This window comes from Cryptomeria japonica, chromosome 1 (assembly GCF_030272615.1).
Source record: "Cryptomeria japonica chromosome 1, Sugi_1.0, whole genome shotgun sequence".
Classification (NCBI taxonomy): domain Eukaryota; kingdom Viridiplantae; phylum Streptophyta; class Pinopsida; order Cupressales; family Cupressaceae; genus Cryptomeria; species Cryptomeria japonica.
Genome location: NC_081405.1, coordinates 453,141,910 through 453,166,218, shown reverse-complemented (window position 1 = coordinate 453,166,218; position 24,309 = coordinate 453,141,910). Strand labels below are relative to the sequence as shown.

Sequence of the window (24,309 nt, the reverse complement as noted above, 5' to 3'; positions counted from 1 at the left end):
TCTGCTACCACTTTGCTTGAGATAATGAAACTAAAAATCTCAGAAAGCAAGTCGTATAAATATATCCAGTTGTGCATGCTATCATCATATCAATCAACTTCCAAGCCAGAGTCCTAAGCCAGAAACTTGACATCTGCTACCAAAGTTGATTCTAAGCTATCAAATGAATCAGCACCATGAACAAGTTCTTTTTATTTTTTCATTCTTACCAAGCAATTGCCCACAGACTACAGTTAACTGCTGGCATAAGTGGAAAGTTATATTTGTCGAACGCACTATGCCCCTGCTCAGATATGATTCATATGCACTCCCCTTTTGCTTTAACTCTAGAATAGACAACTCTTTCACTGAAACCTACCAATTGCAACAAAGATGTAATGTTGACTCCCTATAACAACAACTGCAGATAGTATCCCATTAGAATGAACAGATCTTAAACTGACTTGACCTATTGACCCAAGAGCTCAAAACACTAATCCAAATTTAAATATCAAATTGTGGCAAATAATAATTATGACATTGCAATGGGGGTAATGCCAAGGAGTACTAGAGGATGATATACTTTTGTCAAAGTGCGACTCAAATGCAACTTTAGTGATGGAAAGTGGTTAAATAGCCGCACAAAAGAATAACTGCCTGAAGCAGGCCAAGAAGGTTATCAACAGACGTGATAGACAAGGGCTAAATGATCTTAATCCTCTCAATGCTGACCTTTCCTCAAATATAAATTTTACAGTCATGTGAAGGCTGATAAGAAGAATATGATTGCTGAAAGTAGAAGCTATAAAAACAAAATACTGCTGCCTTGACTGAAGCCAAGCAAGTGAAGACTTGCTATGAAATACCATGCAAACCAGAAAAGGACCAAGTCATTCATCCATCCTTATCCTCTGAGAAATCAAATTTAGATTCACGATCATCTACCAGCACTTCACTCTGAGAGCCCAAGTTTCTATTCCCGAGATCTAAGAATATCTCAATTAGCTCAAGATTCTATAATTTCAAAAGGCAGATTTAACATTGCAAACGCCTGATTTACCATTGCATTAACTGCTTCTACCATCTTATATCTATATGTGCAGCCTTGTTTTTAAAAGTTTCAGCCTTATTACAATTTTGCTTTGCAATAGGATGTCTGCTTTGTATGGAAAGAACCAACTCTGCTACTGTGCTTACAGTATTTAACAATAACAGAAATTAAACTTTCTTTAACAAAGGCAAAGAGAGAAACAACAAAGGTCAAGTGCTTAATAACTCTTAGTGTATCCTTTTTAACAACTGCCAATGAAACCCAAAAACTAAAATTGTTATGTCCAGAAATGCAACCAAATGTATCTATAATCCATTGTCACAATCCTGTACATGAAGACAAGTATAGCTGTAGTTAGGTGTCATATTCAGAAACTTTCTGTGATATTGAAAATGCAGGTTACAGCTTCCCTCCACTCAGCTAAATGAATCTTACGTAAAACAATGCATAATGTTATATACAAAGAAGAATTAGCTACAAACATTTAAATTTATGTTTCAATGTATAAGCTTCAGACTGGCAAGTATAGCTAGCTTATATATTAATCGTATGTGGATCACAATGTCTTCCCTCCACACAAATTAACCCTCTCTTTGCATATGAAAGTCAACATAGAAAAAGCTTCCACGTTAAAGAATTGATATATGCTAAAAATTTGTTGCCGAATGGCCTTGTCTTTGTTCCAGCCATGCATTTTATTCCAGTTTAATAGATGGACTCAAAAAATAACTGACTTATAATATCTGCAAATGAACAATATAAATGATCCAGTACAATTTCTGCTATTTGAGTGAGCTTAAAAGTATCATCTCAATGAAGAACATCATTGAGTTAAATCTAAACTTCAGGGAAATCCCTAAATTGAGATGGGAAGAATTACTGTATCAAATGACAGTATAGTGGCTGAAAAATGCTTAAAGATTTACTACATAGATAAATCTAGTGATCGTGGAAATTGGCAGCTACATGAAAAAACAATTTGTAACAACACAACCAACCTTGCTTCATAATTATTGGGATTGTATCACATAATGACATCACCAAATGGCAGTGAAACCAATCAATTCATCTTGACCTGTTTTCTCTGAATACTGCATTATTACCACTGGTTAGCAAAAGATTCCTTGTAATTTGCGTGTTCATCTTTCGTCAGTTGTCTGATACTTGCGTCACTTACTCTCGAATTCAAAAGTTTTTGAGCTAGCCTGTCCTTTACCGTTGGTTTTTTCTTCAACAAAGATGATAGGGATTGTTTTTGTCTTTTTTGTTTATTGGGATTATCAATCCATCCTTCCAAATCTTCACCAATTGCCTCTCCAAGACCTTGTGAAGTGGAAGATATAGAAGAGTTTCTTAGAACTGAAGCATTGTGTTCTCTAACCTTTGTGAGTTTGGCACGCTTTGCTTCTCTGCACTTTGTCTGTTTGTGTTCTTTTGCTTCTTCTCTACTTCTCACATTATCAAGTGCCTGAGCTGCAATCAGTCGGATACTTTGCTCCTTTGAAATGCTGCTTTTCAATTGAGATGAGAGCTCATCAATATCCTCTGTTTGAGACATTAAAGCAGTACTCTTTCTTTTACCACCATTTCCACCACCGTTTCCTACTGTTTGTGAAGCATCCTGCTGCGTGAGAGAAATCAAAGAATCTGGTTTCTCATCAATTGGTTTCCCATTGGAGTCCCGCTGCCTGATAGGCCCATGCAATGGGCAAACACGAAGATCCCGCCTCTGACAGAATCCTCCTTTTCTTAAAGGTGCTCCACAAGGTTGAATTTCATGTTGCTGATCCTCATAATAGACTGCCCGGATATTAAATTCTGAAGCTCTTTCAGGAGGAATAACAGCATCCATGTCAACTCTACCCCAATGGTTCTCAATTTCTAAACCCCTTTGATTTACAGGAATAGCACTGTTGGACCCCCACGCATCTAGGTAAGAACCCCATGGTAGAACAGGTGCTTCCTGTGCAAGTTTTTGCTTCATTGAGGTAGAAGCTCCTGAAGAATCCCCTTGAATTGTGTTTGCCTGAGTGTTCAAAGATCGAACCTGAGCCTTAGTCTGACCTTTGTCATCATGGAAACCACAATCCCTGTCGAAAATACAATAGGGGAAATATTAGTGGCTAATTTCACGAATTCCCTATTTTATATTATCTTTCAGAAAAAATATATCATTCAAAACTAAAGATTTGCCCTAATTTCCATAAGATAAATTTTACCATTAGAAATTCTGAAATTTTTGTACAGAACATATTGAATCTTAAACAAATTTGTATTATACATCCCCACACTTTAAAAAGTGATAATTCAATATTGAAAAGCATGTGCTTCCTTAGAATTTTGCTTACTTGTCATGTTGACAAACTTTGATCTTGTCATCTGGTAAGGCAGATGTAGATGTCGACATTGTAATGGAATTATAAGAATTTCCAATTGCTCCCTCCTCCCATATGACGTCATCCTCCTCAGAAGTTGCTTGGCAACCAACTTTTTCACATTTAGCTCTTGCAGAAAGAACAACAGTGCGCAGGTCAATAACCTCTTTCAGCATAGATTCAGAAACCCTATTATCAGCCAAGTCAACCCTCATGAGAACAAACAGCCAATCCTGAATCGCAATCATATGTTTGGTGCTCAGGAGCTTGTAAAGCTCTCTGACAACATCAAACACGGCTTCATTGTCTTGGTTTTCAACAGGGGTTTCTCCCGCATTCATGGCTTCCTCTCTGATTCTTCTCAGACTGAGGGAAGATGCAGATCCATATTCAAATTCCTCAAATTCAGGTTCCTTGTTCTTCTCCTCTTCTTGTTGTTTCTTACAAAGGATTTCACAGCACTCGTTGATTTCGTCAATGGTGGACTGAATCTCAGATTTATAATTTTCAAAATTCTGCCTTAATGTTTCAAATTTACTTCTTAGTAGTTCCTGGGTGCGAGCAGCCCTTAGGTCCGACTCCCTGGTTAAATTAGGGTTAGGGTTAGGGTTAGGGTTAGGGTTGGGGAAGGGCAGACGCAGAGTATTCTTTAAGTAGTGATAACCTAAACGCAATTGTTTGTAATAATGCCCGAATTTTTTATTCCAAATTTCGAGTACTTCCAATGCTTTAGAGCGCAAAAGGGATGCTCTGTCAGCAGGACAAGGCAGAGGATGCTCTCTGCGAAACCCCACGCTGAGTAATAAAAAACGGGGAAAGTTCTGCACCCACAAGCTTCGAAACAACTTTGACCGACTGAATAATTCGTCAGTTATTAGCAAGGCCAGAAAACGCACCTGTCGGAGGATTAAAGAAGCGAATTAGATCTTTACAAAATTTTAGGATTTGAGAGAGCAACCCAAAACAAATTAAAAAATGCATGGAATATAATTGAATAAATAGAATACCTGGGAATGATTTTTGTTCATTCTATCCATGAGAAAGCGGACTGCAGCGCTGACATTTGAGTCTGAACAGCGCACTAAATTCTTGATGGATTGAATGCGATGAGGATCAAGATCTTTTGCAGGAGAACTTGTGGCGGCCTCTATCAACAGCCCCAGCTTCCTGCTATCTGTTTCCATCTCTCAAAACACAAAAAATTCTGGGCATTCTAATTCTGGGCTCCGCAAATTTTGAAGTCAATACATGTGACGTGCGCTTCGACCATAACCGCCTGGTTTTTTTTCTAAAATACATTCACAGTGATATCAGAACTCCAGAGAATCCACGAGGCATAACTAGACTAACCCAGAAATTCACTTATCATATCTCCAGTCAGATTATTCATTGCAAATAACGACAGCAGATACAGGTTTATGAATTTCTGCTTTATCGGATAAGGGTGACAGGGTCAAATCTTCAGTTTTAAGCTTTTTTATGCTAAGCCTACGGACTTTTCGACAAATCTTCGTGGGATTATAACTAGTTAATCGGCAGGTCCCATGGGGGCCGCTTAGCTCATTTTTTTCAATTCCAGACTTGATCCCGTGCAGTTTCTTAATAATGCTAATTTCGTTATTTTTATTAATTTGTAAATATTATTCCTTTGCTTAATTACAAATTTAGGAGTCACGGTGGACCACTTGGATTGGAATTTCAATTGTGGAAAAATAGGGAGGGTTGAACTTATACGAACACATGATTGTATATATTTATTCTCCTCCTTTTTAATATTTATAATTTATAATTTTATTATATGTTTAAAAGAAGGAATAGTTGATCACAATTTCATAAAGTCATAAAGACATAGTAGACATCAAGTTTCCACAATTCATGATATAGTAATCTTGAGTGTTTCCGGATGAGATTGTGTATGAGTTTTTTCATCAACGTTTCGGATCCAAAAAAGATACATGTCTTAGGCCATACCTTTATATGGTTACTACCTAAATTCATATTCATAAATAATTTTTCTAACATAGCAATACTTAAAAACCAGCCATACAAAGCTCCAAACCTAAGAACCCAATTTATAGAAGATATAATACAAGAAAACACCAAATAAAAATAGTAGACATCAAGTTTCCACAATCCATGAATAATGATCTTGAGTGTTTCCAGATGAGATTATGTATGAGTTTTTTAATCAACGTTTCACACTATGTGATCCATCATCAAGATGACATATAGAGAGCATGCAGAAAATGAGAAAATGACCAAGCAGCAGACCAAGTGAGCTAAAAAGAGGGAGGGAGGAGGCACAAGGTTCGAGGAAGGCTGACAATACCACCAACAAGGAACAAAAGAGAGAACAAGACAAAAAGAAGACATAAAGCAAACAAAATTAATAAAATAAAAAGAGAAAAAATCCAAAAAAACAAATAAACTCAAATAGTTGAATATATAGGATCCGAAACGTTGATTAAAAAACTCATACACAATCTCATCCGGAAACACTCAAGATTATCATAAAGGTGTGATAATGAAAAAAATTATTTTGCATTGCTATAAAATTTGTACGTGGAGGAGGGTCCCTATCATCCGAACAACCCCAACTTTTGTTGTGTAGGCCCTTTCCAACATCAATTTGATATCAATTAGTGAGAGTGTCTTCTTTGAGAAAGAACTAAATAGATGTACAAGTAAAACAAGGAGTGGAACCAAGGTAGCAAGAACCTAAGAAACACCTGGAAAACTTTCTAAGAGGGGAGGAGGAAAATTGGGATAGTCGTGGGATATACAACCCTGTGTGAACCTCCCTAATTTGGTCTTCTGAATTGTATATCAAGGAATTAATGGCTTTGAAAGGGAGACTTGTCAAGCTAGCTAGAAGTGAGAGAATAGGTGAAAGATAGCAAGTTTCAAGAGCTATTAGAAACCAACCAACAATTGGCTCAAGAAAATAAGTCACTTAAGGATCAAATAGACAATTTGCAACACATCACGGAAGCAAGGCAATGGGAGATGTTGAGACTAAAAGTTGAAATAAGTCAAATCAAGAGTAAAAACTAAACCCAAATAGATGAAGAACAATATACCCGACAAATCAAAGAGTTTCAATCAATTCTAGTAAACATGGAGAACAAGGAAAATAAACTCATGGAGAAATTAGAAGAGCCCAAAACATGGTCTCAAGTGACAAAGAAACCAATAGAGACACAAAGAGAAAGCATAAAGAAGAAATTCAAGTTATAAATGTGGGAATAAAAAGATTGAAAAGATAGGGTAACAAACATTATAATTAAAGGGATGAAAGAGCACAAAGATGGAGAAGTTATGAGCAGTGTAGTAAGAGACTTCCTATTGGACAAACTCTAATGGACATGGTATATTGTCCAAGCAAACAAAATTGGAAAAAATAATCAGAGGATAAAAGAGCAAAAAAACGAGTAACCTTGAAAAGTGAAGATAGGAACAAAATACTAAGAAACAAAAGGTTCCTCAAAGGCACACAATTCTATATAGTCGAGGCTCTAACCCCCAACATAACTAAAACAAATAAGAAAAGAATGAGAGAAATTTATAGTAGCAAGAAACACAAGAAATGATACATGGCTATATAGGGGGGAAACACAAGTCAAAGACAATACAAACCATTATAAATAGGAAAATGGGGGCCCCCAAGATCACCTCTCAATGGTAAGTTGGAATTGTAGAGGTTACCCTTGGAGTAGGGGGCCTGGGTTGGGCCCATAACAAAAGGAATGGATATCATTGTGCTCATAGAAACACATGAACACAAAGGTTGCAAGATACCTAAATTTGAAGGATATCATTGTGCTTAGTTCAGAATGAGCTAACGAATAGTGGCAAGGGGCATGGGGGAGTGACAATCTTGGTTAAGAAAGAATGAGAAAGAATCATAATAAGAGAAAAGAAAGACACAAAGAAACAATACATATGGTTGAAGATAACATATAGGGAATCTAAAATTTTGTTTGCAATGCATTATTTTGCTCCATATGGTTAAAAAATGTACAAGAAAGAGAATCTAGTAGAGAAGATCCATATGGACAGTTAAAAAGATACATAACAATATATTGTGACACGGAAAAATTATACTTCTAGGATATTTTAATGCAAGAACAACAAATAACCAATCTCTTTACATCAATAAGGAAGAGGGGAAAATAGATATCCATTGTGGTTAGAAGAAGAAGAAAATCAAATGTGGAAAAGGGTATCTTAGTATTCAAAAGGCAGTATTTCAACTTTCGAGACAAATTTGTTAGGGGTTTGCAATCTTCATAAATTGATCATATGTAATGGCGTAAACATATGGGTGAACTTGGGAACTTTCACATGCCATACCTACAATCGACATGGCGTTGTAGACCATGTCGTTTTCTCTCAAATAATCATTCCAAGGATTATACAGGTGAAAATATGGAGTTGCGCTATAGAGCTAAAGTTTGATCACAAACCTATTTATGTAAAGTTTGAAATGCAAAATGTTGACTAGTAAAGAATTAGTATTCAACCACACAAAAGAGTGAATTTTCAAGGCAAAATTCCTATAACTCTAGAGAACCAAGACATATTTCAAAAGATGCTTAAATAATAGTTAAAAATTAATACAAAAAAACTACAAACCCAATAGAAATAAAAAACATAATAAACAATCATAATTTGGTAACAATCATTCACAAGGCTCTCATATTATGCAAAAGAACTAAGGGTAGAAGGAACTCTAAGGATATTTTTCTAGCAAATCCATTGTATGATTGAGAACGTAAGACAATAAAAAATGAGGTTAAAAATTTCAATAAGGGAACGAGAAAACAAGTATCTATATGAAAAATTTGTGAGAAAAAAAAAAAAAGATGAATTAATTTCTCTTGAGAAGCACAACCCACGACGTTTCTGGAGGGAATTGTAGCAAACTTGGAAAATCATACAAAATAGTATCACAGATGTCCAATAGTTAGAATATGCTAAAATATTGTATGGAGATCAAGATAAAACCCTTTCTCTAGTAATTGACACTAAAGCCAAACTTTTCTCCGTGAAGGATATCAAATTAGGAATTAAATCATTGATGGTGAGCAAGGCTCGAGATATAGATGAATTAAAAGGTGAATACTTAAAACGTGGTTTAGAAGTCTTGGTACCAAATATCAAAGGATCATCAACAAGAACAATTGTCTAACAATCTAGGCAACAAGTGTTGTTATCTCCCTCCACATCAAATTATAGCACCATAATGATTAATCCTCTTTTCGAGAAGCTCTTTGTAAGAATGGTGGAATAAAAAAATTGTTGTGAAAATATATAGTGCAAAATTATATAGAGAAAGTAATAGACCATAAATACACAAATTTATGTGGAAAAAACTGGTAAAAGTATACTAAGAAAAAAACCATGACTTCTTATAGCATTTTACATCCAAGTTGCAAAGTCCTAATTAAAAACACAACTTTCTATGACTCGTGCAACTACATGTTAAACAAATGTCAAAATGGCTAAAAGTCTCCAAAAAAAATATTTTGACATGGGTCACTTTCAATGAACACCTTCAACATGGCAAGAGGGCTACAACCAACCCCCTTGCAATCCCAAGCCTTCAACCTTTGACTTGAAGCTAGGTCCTTCAAACAACTACATCAAATGCAAGCTTGAAGCACTACCATGGTACCCCATGATGACTATTCATCACTACTAAAATAACACTTGAATTGATTTCATATTCCAACAATCTCCCACTTGAAGTCAATTTTTTGTCTTATGATTTTGTCTCATAAAGAATAATCTTGAAAATCATAAAATAATGCAACCAACTCTATGAAATAATACATAGAGATGAAGCTTCTAGAAGCAAAAAGATAATTACTTCCATTGTTGGCATCAATTGATGTTGTTTTCACACAATTTTACTAGATTTGTCATGACTTATAATGATTAATATTGTTTGTCAAATATACATCATTCTAATTCAGATTTCACTCTATTTTTAGTGATGACCAAAAGAGAATTCAAAAGACAAATCTTGTGGCCCTTTCTATATTTATAGTTGTGGGCATCTGTTGTCTCTTTAGCAATATTGACTTTAAGGGCTCTAAGGCATAGGATAAGATGAGGGAGGGTGAATTGTTGTGCTATCATTCGGTCATGTTGATAGGGATCTATAAGTTAATATGACCAATATTTTGTTATTTATATTCAAAAAATTTAAAAAAAGTTGTTGACTTTTAATATGTATGTGTTTTAATGAAGTCATTTTTATAGTGAAGATCAATCGATTATTTCTTTGTGCCATAAAAAAACATCTTATTGAAATTATTAAATAAAGATCAACTAAAAAATTTATATCTATTTTTTCTTGTATAGAGAAGTTCAAGGGGACAAAGTTTAATTTTAAGAATTTGAAAAACATTTTGACAAAAAGCACAAAATTGCTCATTAAATTTTAGACATATATTTCTCTTATAGTTTTTGTTTCAACTGCTTAAGGAACCAAATCAAAACACAATTTATTGATTACCAAGAACAAATTCATGAAAATGAGGAGAAACATGTGATTATCATTGAAAAAGAGAACTCAAGTAATAAAATAGTTTCATAGGGACATTTTGACACGTATACAAATCGATTTTATCTGAAAAAAATTAATAAACTGCATGTTTGTAAAGTTCATAAGTTAATATTTGAAAAGAAACTCAAAGTATGCATTAATTTGAATACTATTATTCTTTTACCTATATATTTGAGAACATTATCATTGTAAAGGACTTTTGGTATCTTTGCGAAATATTGTATGGGACAAAGATTTTGAGTTGGAAAAATAAATGAAAGATCGCAAGTTTTGGGCTTCGAAATAAACCTGAACCATTTACATCACATTTTTCCTTAAGCTGAATGTGATGACTTATTTAATTGAAATGTTTGTCTTGGGTTTCATTTAAGTTCAATTTCTATTTAAATTGAATTCACAAATATCATTCCCTTGTTTATAAAATGTTCTATTTTCAATTTCTACAGTAACTCCCAATAGACAAACATGTTGAGTGTATTTTTGCACATATTTTTCAAATTTCGGTTTCTTAACCTAATGACTATTGGTGTACCAATTCACATAACACATCCAAGCGCGAAAAATACACTTGTTTGTGATGTATTTGTCAAATATATCGTGAACAAGGCCAATAATACCTCATCTCTGCCATAATCTTATGCTTATAAATACATGCACTTTCCACCAAACAAGAATAATTAATTGTTTAATTTCAATAAACTTCAATGAAGAAAGCTAAACAGTTGAGATCCCAGACGCATAGAAATTTTGACTGACATGCCAATGATAATGTCCATCCTATGCTTGATGTTAATCAGTAATAGCAGTCTGGAGAAAAGTTTGTAGAGTCAACATATATATATGTCCACCATTTTTGGCCATGCTAGCAAAAACAAGAAAAAGAAATATTCAGCAATAGAATTTTGCTTCTAGAGCATTAGAAAAGTAAAAGATAAATTATTAAATTGCAACAAGAAAAGGATCTCATTAGGAGTACTGTTTTTTCCTCGACCAAACAATCACTCATCATACTTTACTGATACAGATTTGCCACTTAGGTCGACAAGGAGTTTCTCATTACAGTGCAACAAAACCATAATTGTCCTCTAATTTGAATGTCAGTAACCTGCAAGACAATTATAGAATTCTTCATGAGTTAAGAAATTTGCATACTCTATGATTCACTAAATGATCATAACACTCTACAATGATATAGCTTTCAGTAGTTTATCGATAATAAAACCTCTGTGATTATAAGTTTATAATCATTTATCAGTAACGCCCTTATTTCAGTCCAGTTCAGTCCTCTTAGAATTTCTGTGCATCGAGAAAGTAACCCACCTTTTTCTGAAATGTCACTACTTTCAGAACTGTCATGTTTGGTAAGGAATTCCAAAATAGAAGGATATACCTCTTCGGTTGCCTGAGTAAAATATAAAAGTGCAGATGATCGTATGATTGCTTTTTCAATCCAGAATGATCTTAATATATTGAGTAAAAGACAAATTTTAGCTAGGCATTGTGACAAGTTTAGAAAATATGTACCAGACGGCCCCCAACAAGATCATAATGAGCATAATGTACATCGTTTTCTCCACCAAAGAGTTTGTAAGTAACCAATTCTGGAGGAAATTCTTTCACAGTATCTGTTAAAAAACATCACGTCACCAAAGAGTGCAACCACATGAGTATTACACATTCACTAAATAAGATGCTTTAGCAGTGATCGTTAACATACCAAGTACAGCTTACGTATTAAAAAAAAGAAAAACATACCAAGTACAGCTTCTGGTGGACAAATCAAGTCCTCATCTCCAGCTACTGCTAAAACAGGAGTTTTGCATTTATCTAAATTCTCCTTATAATAGATGGACCCAGTTCGATTCTGCAATCCACCAGGACGAAAAGCTGTTGCAAGCTGCAAGATCAGCTTTGCCGGTACTGTACCTGTTAAAAGTTAAAACACAAATTTCAAAGTGCAAACTAACAAACTCATATTGTTTCATGTCTCTCTACTTGCATAACTGACTGTATATATTTGTTGTTAGGAGTGCAATATTTTTTGATGTGTTTCAGCAATGAAAAGTAGGTCAACCAATACAAATATACTCGTTATTATAGTTGAGAACTTGAGATCACTGTCCCATTTCTGCAATAAATTATTCTTATTTTCCTTTATGCTTTCTTGTTTTCCAATTTGCTTTTGCACCTCCTCTGAGAGGAATATAAACATATTAACCCAATCGTTGCTAAAGTTGGCCCTCCTGTGGATATATGGCAGAGCTCAGATTTTGTCAGAATTATAAATAATATTTTAACAGTGGGGATAAATCTGATTATCACAAGCCCGCTTTCATGGTTAGCAGTGTTGTAATAAACCAACTGCTTCTCCACGTGCAAAATTATGTTAATATAGGCATGCTGGGGTATTAATTGCCATGTAGTTCCCTTCCGGCAATACTGATTCTTTCCTGTTATTTTATTTCTAAGCAACCTACACAAATTTGTGCCAAATAGCAAAAAATATTCTTTCTCTGATGGTCAGCCATCCCTAATGTTGTAATTAAACTTCATCTGGGTAGTGGAGCATGTAAATTCTTGAAAATATAGTCCAATTAGTTCATAGTGACTGACAGAATTTTAACTTACAAAAGTTACTCAAGACGAGCTTCTTAAACAGCTCTGGATGCATCATATCTCGTGCAGACACCTGGCGATTGAGCCAAGACAAAGCATAAGGAGGTTGTGAGGAAAGCGGATATATTGCAGCCATTAACTTTCCCAAAGGAAGAACAGGAACATTAATAGCCTTTGCTGGATCTGCCTGTGTGATCAACATATGACCTTCAGCAAACTAAGATAGAATGCTTCTGAACAAAACAATAACTAATGGCAAATCCAAATGAAATCATTGATTTCCAGAAACTACCGCTTGGAACTTACAAGTGGAACCAATAACTTCATTGACGAGTTTGAGGCCGTATAATCAAGAGATGATGCCAATGTAACAATGGCTGCGAAACCACTTTGTTTTCCTGCAAGTAATGACCATAAGGATCAATATATGACGAAGCTTTTGCACAGATATACCAGGTACAGACTGCAACTAAGCTTGAATTCTTCTGCCAGAGACAGCAAATAGTATTGAGCAAAACTCATAGTTCCACTACTTATATCCAAAAAAATATATTATATTGATATTCAACAAAAATTTATAACCTATAACTTTAAATTATACAACTTCCACTCTTGACAAAGAAATCAATACATGAATCTTGATATTGTAATGGAATACAAAATGAACTTATAACTCATGGATGGTCTAACCACCATTGCTTTTTCTTCCATTCAACCAAGACCTTAATGCCTTGTGTGATACATCTAGCTAGAGGCCACAATAGACTCAGAGTGGGACCATGTGTAGTTGCAACAACACACAAATCTCACACAATGCTGAACAAAACTGAAATTCAGGCAGAGCTATTCATAAAGGAATCAAAGAACACTGTCAGAACATTCATCATTGTTCAGTGAATAGCTCAGCACTAGCAGAACACTCCTGTAAAACCACATATAAAATTTGTATGGAGGAAGCTAACATTTTGGTCAAAAAACATAACTTACACATAATGCCTAACAAGACTATAATTCAGGGAGATCTAGGCAGAAAAGAATAAAACACTAAGTAAATTCATAATTGTTGGTGTAAATATCTCAGCACTGGCAGAACAATCTTGTAAAACCACATATAAAATTTGTACGGAAGAAGATAACATTTTGGCCAAAAAACATCACTTACACATACTGCCTAACAAAACTAAAATTCACGGAGAGATATTCAGAAAACAATCAAAAAACTAAACTAAAATTCAGGGAGAGCTATTCAGAAAACAATCAAAAAACAAAACTAAAATTCATGGGGAGCTATTAAAAAAACAATGTAAGAACATTCATCATCATGGAGTGAATAGCTCAGAACTAGCTGAACACTCTTGTAAAACCACATATACTAGCAGTTGCACGTTTTTTTTGAGCAATGGAATGCCGATAGGTTGTGTTTTTTAGTGGACCAAATTGACAAATACTGAAATGATTGACAAATGATTTCCATGTTTGCAAGCTTTAGTCATACTTTTAGATATTGATAGTTTAGGTAATATGCATTGCTACTCACAATCTATACAGACCACAAAAAAAAAATCAACTTAGTAATATCACAATGAAACCATATAGAAGTGATTCATTGGGCACCACAAATTCATAATCTTTAGCCCCATGTCCTTGGAAGGATTGAGATAATAAATTTGCTTGCAATAAAATCATTTTGTGTCATTGTAGAGATTTGTTAGCTTTCTTAGTGGTTATATATCATCATGAAATAAATAGGACGATTGCAACATCCAAAGTCTTAAGTTATCTCTAGATACAAACCCTATGCTATGATCAATACTAAAGTTGTCAGTTTGTGCATGATAATTCCCTTCTCTATAAACATGTTTGATTGTAAAAGTCTTTTGTTCGTTGAGTTAGGATCATAATTGATTTTCAATTTTGTTGATTTTCTAATTTTCAATCCCCTTTTTTGGCATTTATAATAATATGGGTGTTATTCTATTTGCACCTTCTTTATGCCTAGGCGTGAACAAATTTTTAGGTTTAAAAAGAGTGTCATGGCTTCTACTTTGTTATTTATTTCCTATTTAAGACCCATCAAAAGCTACACCAATTGCATGTTCTTCATGGTCTCTCATAATACAACCAAACCGAAAGATGCTTGGATTGCCCCTGAAAGCCTTGCCAAAATTTAACTTGCTCTTTGATTCCTTTATGATAATTCCCTATTACTTAAAAATTATTTAATTCATTACATAATATAATACAAATAAATTTCCAAATCAATGTGGTTAGTTCGAAATTGGAATTTACTTTATTTAATGTATATGACTCATTAAAATCAAAGGAACAAAGAGCTACCAAGGCCTCGATAAGTGATAAAATAAAGTCATTAGGAGATGGGCGCTTCGTCATTAGTGGTGATTTTGATGCAATTCTCGAACTAAATGGAAAAAGTGAAGGTCTTAATATAGCCAACAGATCAATGTTATATGTCATGGATTTTGTTGATGTTATTGATGGTGTTGATGGTGTTAATATAGCCAACAGAGCAATGGCATGTACACTTGGACTCATAGGTGGTTGGGTTTCACTAACATTTCAAAACGGCTAGATAGGTTTCTTCTATCTGTGAACTAGTTGGATGGCCTTATGCAAACTGAGGCTAGGATTCTTCCTATCTCAGCCTCTAATCATTTCCATATTAATTTAGAAATCAAATTGGAGGTGAAACCTGCGAATTCCTCCTTCAAGTTTGAAAGTATGTGGTGGAAGGATGAGAGTTTGTTACTGCTTCTGGAGACTTGGTGGAAGGTATGTCAATTCACCAAAACTCCAAGCTATGTTCTCTCCAAGAAACTACAGTTTCTAAAATTGAAGCTCAAAATCTGGAACAAAGAGACATTAAAAATATCTTCTGTGAAAAGGAAAGAGTTGATGATGAATTGGAAAGACTAAATGCAAGAGAAACTGTTTGGGGCATGTTTAAGGAGGACTATGAGCTAGAAGTACAGTTAAAATCTAAGCACAAAAAATTGTTGGTGTGTGAAGGAGTTTATTGGAGGGACAAAGCGGGCGAACTGTGGCTTAAGACTGGTGACCTAAACACAAAATTATTTTATGCCTCCACCAAAGCCAGGCATGGCAGGAATAAGATCAAATCAATTTTGAATGAGGTTGGGTCTATCATGAATGGCAATAGGGAGATTGAAAGTGCGGCAGTCTCGGTGACTTAAAGTCTTTCCTAGACTCCATTCCAGAGTACCTAACAGATGCAGATAATGAAAGGCTCAATGAAACGATATCATTTGAAGAGGTCAAGATCGTGGTGTTCCAACTACACCTAGACAAATCACCTATATCAGATAGCTTCCCTGCACTTTTCTTTCACAAGTGTTGGGATTTTATTGCGTTGGATGTTTGGAAGATGGTAGACGACTTTAGGCTGAAACTAAAAATTTGTGAAGGATATCAATAACACAGTTATCAACCTAATTCCAAAGAAAGAGTTTTGTAATTCAACAATACATTCAAGATTTAGAGTCTATGGCAGTGGCGATGCACAATGTAGCAGACATCTTTAGGTGATTGGATAGAGTGCATTCTCTATTGGTGAGGTGAGAAGCCCAACATATTTTGGCTTTCATGTAGCAAGAGTGTGAGGGGAAGTTTACCCGACTCTTCACTTCTAGAGGATGACCTAGAGTGGAAACACTCGAGATGTTGGTGACTTGGTACCCTACCATGCCTCCTCTCGGAGGAAGAGATGGTAGGGTGATCACAGCTTTGCTTGGTAAGGAAACAACTTTCAAAGAACTGTTTTATAGGCTGAAGCGTCAAATAGTCTTCACTAACCAGCTTACACATCAAAAGGATGAAGCCCTCTAAATGGTGCAAAAAGTGCATACTGAGATGGATGGAGCACACAGGTGTTTCAAGAGCATCCTGCCCAACAAGCACAACTTACCAAAGCATAACGAACCAAAGTCACAACCATGGAGGCAAAATTGGCAAAGAAGGAATGCCAATTGGTTGACGTTGCACAAATGGTCAAAGTGGCAATGAAATGAGAATTGGTAGCAGCTCACCATTTGAAGCTACACAAAGAAGATGTACACAGTTCAGCAACTCAACACTCTGATGTCCACTCCCACATATTTTGTACATCTAGCTCCAAGGACAGCTTCTCAGTCTTGGTTCAGCTCCCAATTTTGTTAGTGTGTTGTCTGGAAGATGACTTTCTTTTGTGGGGGAGGGGGCTTGACATAGCTTGTAAATAAATAAAATAAGTTGTTTTGTAATTAAATAATTAGTTCGCAACAGTTAATTGTTAGTTGGTACTTACCAATGGTTGGCATTCTCAATCACTGTTAGCTTTGCTATATATTAGTTATTGTACTCATAGTCGAGGACCGCATGTATGAACCCCTATAACTATTGCATATCTGATGACTGAATAAATGGAATGACATATCTTTCTGAAACGCTATTGTGAGTGATTATTATATTTTGTTATTCTCTTACTCCATTTACTCTCTAATAATCATTCAAGTAGAATTACCAAGTAAACACATTTTTCTTCATATTATCATCAGTTAATATTTTTCAATAAGAAATACCCACAAGAAAGCATCAAATTTGAGCCAGGTTCTTGTTCACCAAAGTTTATTCCACATTTTTCCCTCACACCAGCAAATGCTACAACCCTTTAGACTGAAGAAATAATACAAATGCCAACCACAGTGTTAGTCCACACTCTTCTATCTGGTTTTCCGTTCTACATAGGTGTCTATTAACAAGTTCCTTGTTATAGTTGAATACAGAAGCTGAAGTTATCTCTTAGATGAGTTTGTTGATAACATGATTATACTATGAAGGTCCATATAGTATAATCAACCACTTTTGGCAACCTTTGACCTGCAAGAAATTTCAAGCTTAGCCTTGGCATATCCGTAGGAAATAAAGGGAAGGAATTCATTCCAGATGTCTTCCCAAAATTGGGTTCATGAACCATTCCGTATTTGCCAAGTCCTATGCTGTTGTAAGTTAATATATTGCTGTTAAGGTATTTGTGCCTTCCAAACAGCATTCAAAAGTTCTCTGTTATTCCGCATTCATCATGCCATTTTGGTTGCAAATGCAGTGCTGAAGCTATGTATATCTTTGAGATTTAAAATCTTCAAAATATTTGGGTTTCATGACATGCATCCAAGCATTGAGAAGGTGCTTAAAGACAGTGTTATAAGACCCACCAAAAACTTCCCAAACTTAGCAAGTCATGAGGTGAGAACCATGAAACAAGTCCCACAAATTCGGACCCAGTTCCTAGCAAGTCTGATCAGCCTCGCTGAGTCTGCCAGACTCACAGGAATCACCGAGTCCCAAGCCTTGGACTTAGCCTTCAGAACAGAGATGGAAAAGTGAAAAATAAAGCAAAAAATAATGAAAAACTAAAACCTCATAAACAAGGAGAAAACAAGAGTATTTAAAACTAAAATACAATCATTGAAGCAAAATCCAACGAACATATTGGTAGCAAACGTAGTTAGGGTCTAATTACTGCTCTATGGCTTCGACACTCATGTTTTTGAAGTGCTTGAGCCTTGAAGTACAAACACTTGGAGCTTGGATATAAGCTAAGTTGATGATCCTGGTACGGGAGTGGATATGGGTACACTAGTATGGCATTTTTTTTCCTTCAGTACAGGCACGGGTATATATATATTTACACACACACAATATAATTATATACATACATATGTATGTATGTATATGTATGTGTGTGTGTATGTATATATATAAAGTATAAACAGTAAATGTACATGTATATTATTTATTTATATAGACAGAGAGAGGAACAATAATACTCAGTATAGCTAGCAATGATCTACAAGCTTGAATTTTCATAGTTAATTGTGATATAAATGCAATATGAACAAAATGTCAAAAAAACATATAATTTCCACATCCAAAATTATATTGATCTCTGAATTAACACTTTCATCATAGAAAGGATTTATCCAAATGGTCTCTTGACTCTCTTCCTAACTGGTCATACTCCCTCAATCAATTTACAAAGAAAGGCAATATTGGCAATCACGAGAGCACAAACAAAGAAGGCGGTGTACCTAGACCCTCAAATGGAGAAGGAATGACTCCGAGAAGCTAGCGCAAAAGTAGAACAAGTGTTGGCAAAGGAACGAATAACCTCTAATGGAACTGCAAATACATCATTGCGATTAGAGTCAGAGTAGAACATAGTTCGAGAGGTGCTACAAACAACCATACCCATCGAGGTGAGACCTTCTTCAAACTAAGCCGCAACTGAGAGTGGCAATTACCAACATGGTTAGTGACAACACAAATGTTCTGAACCAATGTAAGCCACAAGAGGAACCGATAGTGAAACCACCACTTGAAAGCAACCAAGCCATTGATCCCATGTTGTTTGCAATGATGTATCCCCATTTTCAACTATGGCGCAAGCATGGGATAACCCCTACAAATTTTGTCCAAATTTGTAGCCCATGTGCTCTAAGCACGGAAATCAAGACAAATTTTCGCTATCCTTTGTTTGCTTTTTGTCATCATGAAAATTTCTCGATTTGAGTCAATTCATAAAATTAACTAAGTTCCCTTTGTAACACTTCGTTTTAATTTTTAGGTGCATTTTTGGGGTTTAACCCCGATTTTACACCTATTTTCATATCTAATGTGCATTTCGGGATCATGAACCTGATTTCCCAGACTCGACGCAAGTCGGGCGAGTTTGTGGAGTTGGCAAGTCGAGTCAGGCGAGTTTGCGGAGTTGGCGAGTCGAGCCAAGCTCGGCGAGTTTTGACAACTCGTGACTCAGACTCGGCGAGTTTTTCTCATAACTCGCCTGATTCACGAGTCAGGCGAGTTATGGAAAAACTCGCCAAGTCCGAGCTCCAGGACTCGTGCCGCAGCAGGTCGATGTTTTGACTTGCAAAAAACAAAAAAAACATGAAGTTGTTTGACAAGTTAGTCTCTCCGTCAGGATTCATATATGGAATATAACATTTAAGTATAAGTGGCATTTCCTTATGTATTTTCTCTTTCTTATACTTCAAGTTATATTCCATATATATTGTCAGGATGTTTGAGAGTGGTTTCGAACCTCCATGAGTTATAATGCAAAATCTAGTTTTTGGAGGATTCTTCAAATTTCCAGACAGAGTCAAATTTTAGGCCATTTCAGGATCAAGATGGCATTCCAGACTTCTAAGGCGAGTTCGCTCTGACCTTGATGTAAGGGGCGGGACCTAGGAGGACACTATGCATTCAACCAAGGTTTGATTTAGCAATCTTGAAGCGTGACCAGATAGTACACAAAAACCCTAGGAATTATCTAAATAACCCCTAATCACTCAATTGACTTGACCTCCTTCACTCCACCTTGAGGAGATCCACCTGACTTGATGACCTTTGAGAAACTCAATCCCTTCAATGCAAAGGCTAAGACACTAAAACAACCAACAACAAAATAAAAGAGCTAACCCTAGAAAGCAAAAAGTGGGGGTCCCCATTTGCAATGGGGTGATGTGTGAGTACCTCACAATAGGGATGTTTATTAAAATTTTGAAAAAAGGGGGTGAATTGCGGACATTTCCTACATGTCCCCACATCCCAAAAAATCCCCCTATGGGGCACAAGGTTATTTTTGGCAAGGGACATGTCTCTAAGGAGCATATTTTCAAACCCTTTTGGCCTTACAATTCCCCCTTCCATCCAACATATATATAGCCCAAAAACTAAGAGGTCCAAGAAAGACCAAGGTCAAATATAGTCCCAAGGTAAAACCTAAGTTCAACAAGCACACTATTTAATGCTACCATACACAAGCACTCCTTAAAGTTTCCAAGTGAAGATGTTCATGATGTCTCATGTTGGTGCTCCCAAAATTTCAATTTGGCCAAAGAAAATATGAAACAGAAGCCCCAAACAAGTAAATACTCTACCAGCATGTCTTTCATGGCATAACAATCTAGCACACATCATAATTGGGCTTTATTCAATAATGGGTGCATGAAACAAGTTTTAAATCGTTAAAAATCTCTTAATTTCAAGGGTTTTTTATTTTGCCGAGTCATAGCCGAGTCACGAGTTGAGTCGGCCTTGCCGAGTCCGAGTCTGGGAACTTTGCCTGAAATACACATCTTCAATGCATTTCGGGTTTATGATCCCGAAATGCACATTAATGTGGCACAAATCGCATTTAATGTCAAGTGTTTGTATTGCAATTGGTTTCTATTCTCTTTCATTTTAATCTCTTTTTGCTTTCATTTCTTTCATTTGAAGTCGTATTGTTTCAACAATTCGTGCTCTGCTCTCCCCTCATGTTTTAGAAAAAGATTAGACGTTTTCACAAGCGATTTCTCTCAGCATTAGATTTTCAAATGAGTCATTTTTTCCCTCATCTTGTTTTCTTTTACATTTTTTAAAATGTAAATCATGCCCTTGTTTCAGTTTAGGGTTTTGCATTTAGCATTTTCCTTAGTTGTTTTTATACCCAAGATGTTGTTCAGGTTTGTAAAGTTTGAACAACATCATTTTGTTTTTATTTCTAAAGTCGGTTTGATGTTGTTCGGGCTTACAAACCCAAACAACATTTGTTTTTATGCTACTTGTATTACTATGTAGTTCGGTGTCTACAGGGCAGTTGGTGAAAGGATGGGTAGGATGCTAAGTCTAGGAACACATCTCCTGAGCTTTGCAATCAAACTAATTAATAATCTGGAAAGTGTAAAGTCCGAAGAGAAGAAAACACTAGATCTTCTTTCACAGGAATTGGAAAGACAAAAGAAGAACTTCGATGCTTGGTTAAAGCTAGAAGACTTTGATTTACAAATCTTGGTTGACAATGGAGTGCTTACCACCCACGACATGTACACTGAGCAGCGGGAGGCACTGGATACCCTAGAGCTACTCATTAAAGATACGCGGAAGGCACAAAAGGAGTGTGTAGCTAAGAAGACAAATTGTAGGGAAAACATCAAAATTTCCATGTACACTCCTAGACGAAAACCAAGGGATTCTTCATCTAGATGCAATCATTAAGGATTAAGGAATTCAGTTTACTTGAGGAATTCAGTTTACTTGACAGTGCAGAAGTTGATAAAGAGGATTTTTCCATATCCTCAATTGATAAACTAGTAGATCTACAAGTCATTCTAGATAACTTAGGATCTCTCTTGAAGAAACACAAGAAATGCTATATTGTCTTGGGAGATTCTATTACTCGGGTTAAGGTTATCACCAGCCATACTCAAGGTCCCAATGAGTCCCAGATGAAGATTACTTTGCAGAAATTTAAAGAATTCCTGAAACAAGATCAAAATGAACAAGAAGTGTCATAGAACACTTAGTAAATTTTCATGCTTTCTAGTTTAAGTGCATTTTTATAATTGACAATCGACACTTCAGGTATCATTTTGTATATATATTTTTCCACGTAGGATTGCACAAGTCCTAAGTCAAATAGGACTTTGCTTTTGAAAAAGTCAGTTGTACTTTTCCTATTTTTTCTCATAGCCCCACCTATATATATATGAGGGTGCTCATTGTAAATAATCATCCTTTAGCATTGCCACAAAACTCTATCGAATTGTGTAGCATCTTGAGACTTTGTGCTTATTTTGTGAAACATCTTTCAAGTGAATAAAGGAGCAGTTGTTCCTTCAAACTTTGTGTTAAAGCATTATTTCATATGAATGCAGTGTTCTTATGTCAATGCAATTATATGACCTTGAATTTATTTGAAGTAAATAGTTATTGTTGCGAGTTTTAAAAGAGATTTGAATTTGATATCTGCAAGTCTTTGAGCTACGATATCAAGTTTGGTAATTAGAAGTCAGAGTCAAGAAATAGGAAATTCTAATAAAACTTTGAGCTACAAGTTTTCTCTCTCATATATTTTAGGTGGTATTGTATATGAAAGTCTTTGTGCTTCAATATAATATTATCTTTGTTTAGATAGGAAATTGTGGAAGTCTTTGTGCTACACGAGATCTTAAATTGTATAAATTGCATTGGTACATTGTTAGGTTGTTCTTTAACTCAGCTTAACTCTTTATCGATTATTATTGCTCATGCTAGTGTCTTGAAAGATCCAAGTATTTAATGAAGTAAAACCCTTTTATTCTAAAGAAAGAGAATAAGGAAACATTCATTCTAAAAAAAGAGAATTGAATGATTGTAACGCCCTTGGATAGAATAGATAGTTGATTTTAGAGTAGATACTAGTTCCCTAAGTGGAAAGGCAATAAGAAGGCATACTCCCCTTTGTGAGGAGAGATTTCATCTCACACGCTGTGGCTGAAACTCATATTTTGTAAACCTTTCCAGTTTACAAAATTTTCAACCAACAGTTGAGCATCGAGAGGAAGCTAACCGTCTTCGAGATGGAAATAATGGGGAAGAATCTAACAAACACCACTATCGACGGTGGCTCAAGAATAAACATATTGCCAAAAGGTACTTGGAAATGCCTCAGAAGACCAACACTCTGACCACCAACCTTCCACTTGGTAGGTGTCGACCAACTCGACATCAAGCTCTTGGGAACAATGATTGCACAAAAAGTAACAATCAAGACAACAATTTCTTTTGGACTTTGTAGCCATCCTCCGATGCACTCCTCGACAAGGGATGGTTGATTGCTGCCAAGGCAAATCACAATTGGAAGTGGAACACACTCTCAGTCGAGAGTAAAAGAAGTACGTCATCGACTTGAGAAATCAGGTGGTCAACGAGGAGTTGGTATCCTCCAAATCAAAGATGAAGGGGTGCTCGATATGGAAGATTGTTCGAAAGATGAGATGAGTTCCCTAAATGGACTATTTAACTGGCAAATGGACTATGAGGTATTCCCATCATGTAATTTTTTGGAAGCTACAACTTTCAGAGAAGAGGAGCCGATAGAAGCATGTAGAATTATAGGACAATACATGTAACAATATGGAGTAAAATATGTAATGGGAGCATATAAATAATTGTCAAGGAAAATCAACTTCACAGGAAATTCATTGGAAAAGAAAGAAGGAATTAGGAGGGGTGAAAAATGGAAAGAAAAAGCCAAAAATAATGAAGACTATGCAAAGGCCATTATTTAAATCCCACTCTTGCCGAGGGTATGTTATTTATTTCTAGCAAAAGCATTCGAAAGTATCCTTGACAAGATGGGTTTTGTAGCATACAAGAGAAGTTTTTAGGAAAGCATCATTTCCCTCGGTAACCAGAGCTATACGGCATAGGAAGTTTTTTCATCTCTTGAAGTGGTCCATACGACCCGTATGGCTCCAAAATTCCGTATGGCATGTAACTTCGCCAATCCGCATGTTCGTACAACATTTCCATTCTCTCGTATGGCACCTTGATTGGGTTTTGCATCCCCTACAGTAGTTCGTGCATCCTCACGCACGATCCCTTGGGCAGTTCCTACAACCCATACGACACCCTATGCATTGTTTCGTATGGTTAGTGTAAATTTTGAGGTTCCAAGGTGAAGCAGTCACCGGTGAGGAGGGACCTCAAAGAGATCAATTTGGACTGGCCAGCACGAGTAAACACAACGGAAACACAAAGATATGATGGAGGCAATGCAGAACAAATTGATTAATTGCATGAAATTTAATTACATCCAACCGGTAACAACCGGGTTACAACATACCGGCTCACAGGCCTGGTAGAATAGGTCACAACCGGGACCTTGAATT

The 24,309-nt window shown here is 35.8% G+C and overlaps 2 protein-coding genes across 4 annotated transcripts in view; both read right to left on the bottom strand.

Annotated features, from left to right (window-relative positions):
* Positions 1-1,675: 1,675 nt before the first annotated feature.
* Positions 1,676-4,955, bottom strand: LOC131064477 (UV-stimulated scaffold protein A homolog). The gene is made up of 3 exons (XM_057998637.2): positions 4,413-4,955; positions 3,379-4,301; positions 1,676-3,120 (listed from the first exon to the last, which is right to left on the bottom strand). The coding sequence occupies exons 1-3, from the start codon at positions 4,587-4,589 to the stop codon at positions 2,130-2,132; spliced, it is 2,091 nt and encodes a 696-aa protein (XP_057854620.2). The 5' UTR covers positions 4,590-4,955; the 3' UTR covers positions 1,676-2,129.
* A 5,417-nt stretch (positions 4,956-10,372) lies between these two features.
* Positions 10,373-24,309, bottom strand: part of LOC131064486 (uncharacterized) — a 113,403-nt gene continuing 99,466 nt past the window's right edge. The window contains exons 5-11 of one of the 3 annotated variants that reach the window (XR_009111285.2): positions 12,902-12,993; positions 12,608-12,782; positions 11,735-11,905; positions 11,504-11,604; positions 11,300-11,381; positions 10,956-11,084; positions 10,373-10,841 (exon numbers count right to left, since the gene is read on the bottom strand). Coding sequence is in view for 1 of the 3 variants with exons in the window: in XM_057998644.2 (XP_057854627.1) it covers positions 11,077-11,084; positions 11,300-11,381; positions 11,504-11,604; positions 11,735-11,905; positions 12,608-12,782; positions 12,902-12,993 (629 nt within the window). In the remaining 2 variants the exon portion in view is untranslated. Of the gene's footprint in view, positions 11,085-11,299; positions 11,382-11,503; positions 11,605-11,734; positions 11,906-12,607; positions 12,783-12,901; positions 12,994-24,309 lie in introns of all 3 variants that reach the window. The other 2 variants (XR_009111286.2, XM_057998644.2) reach the window with 2 other exon arrangements.

What these genes read in the sequence shown, in the direction of transcription:
- LOC131064477 (XM_057998637.2), bottom strand. Translation starts at nt 4,589, where the DNA reads ATGGAAACAGATAGCAGGAAGCTGGGGCTGTTGATAGAGGCCGCCACA. An exon ending in TGAACAAAAATCATTCCCAG is followed by an intron (nt 4,302 to 4,412) that starts GTATTCTATTTA and finishes ATCCTCCGACAG; the next exon opens with GTGCGTTTTCTGGCCTTGCT. An exon ending in AAAGTTTGTCAACATGACAA is followed by an intron (nt 3,121 to 3,378) that starts GTAAGCAAAATT and finishes TATTTTCGACAG; the next exon opens with GGATTGTGGTTTCCATGATG.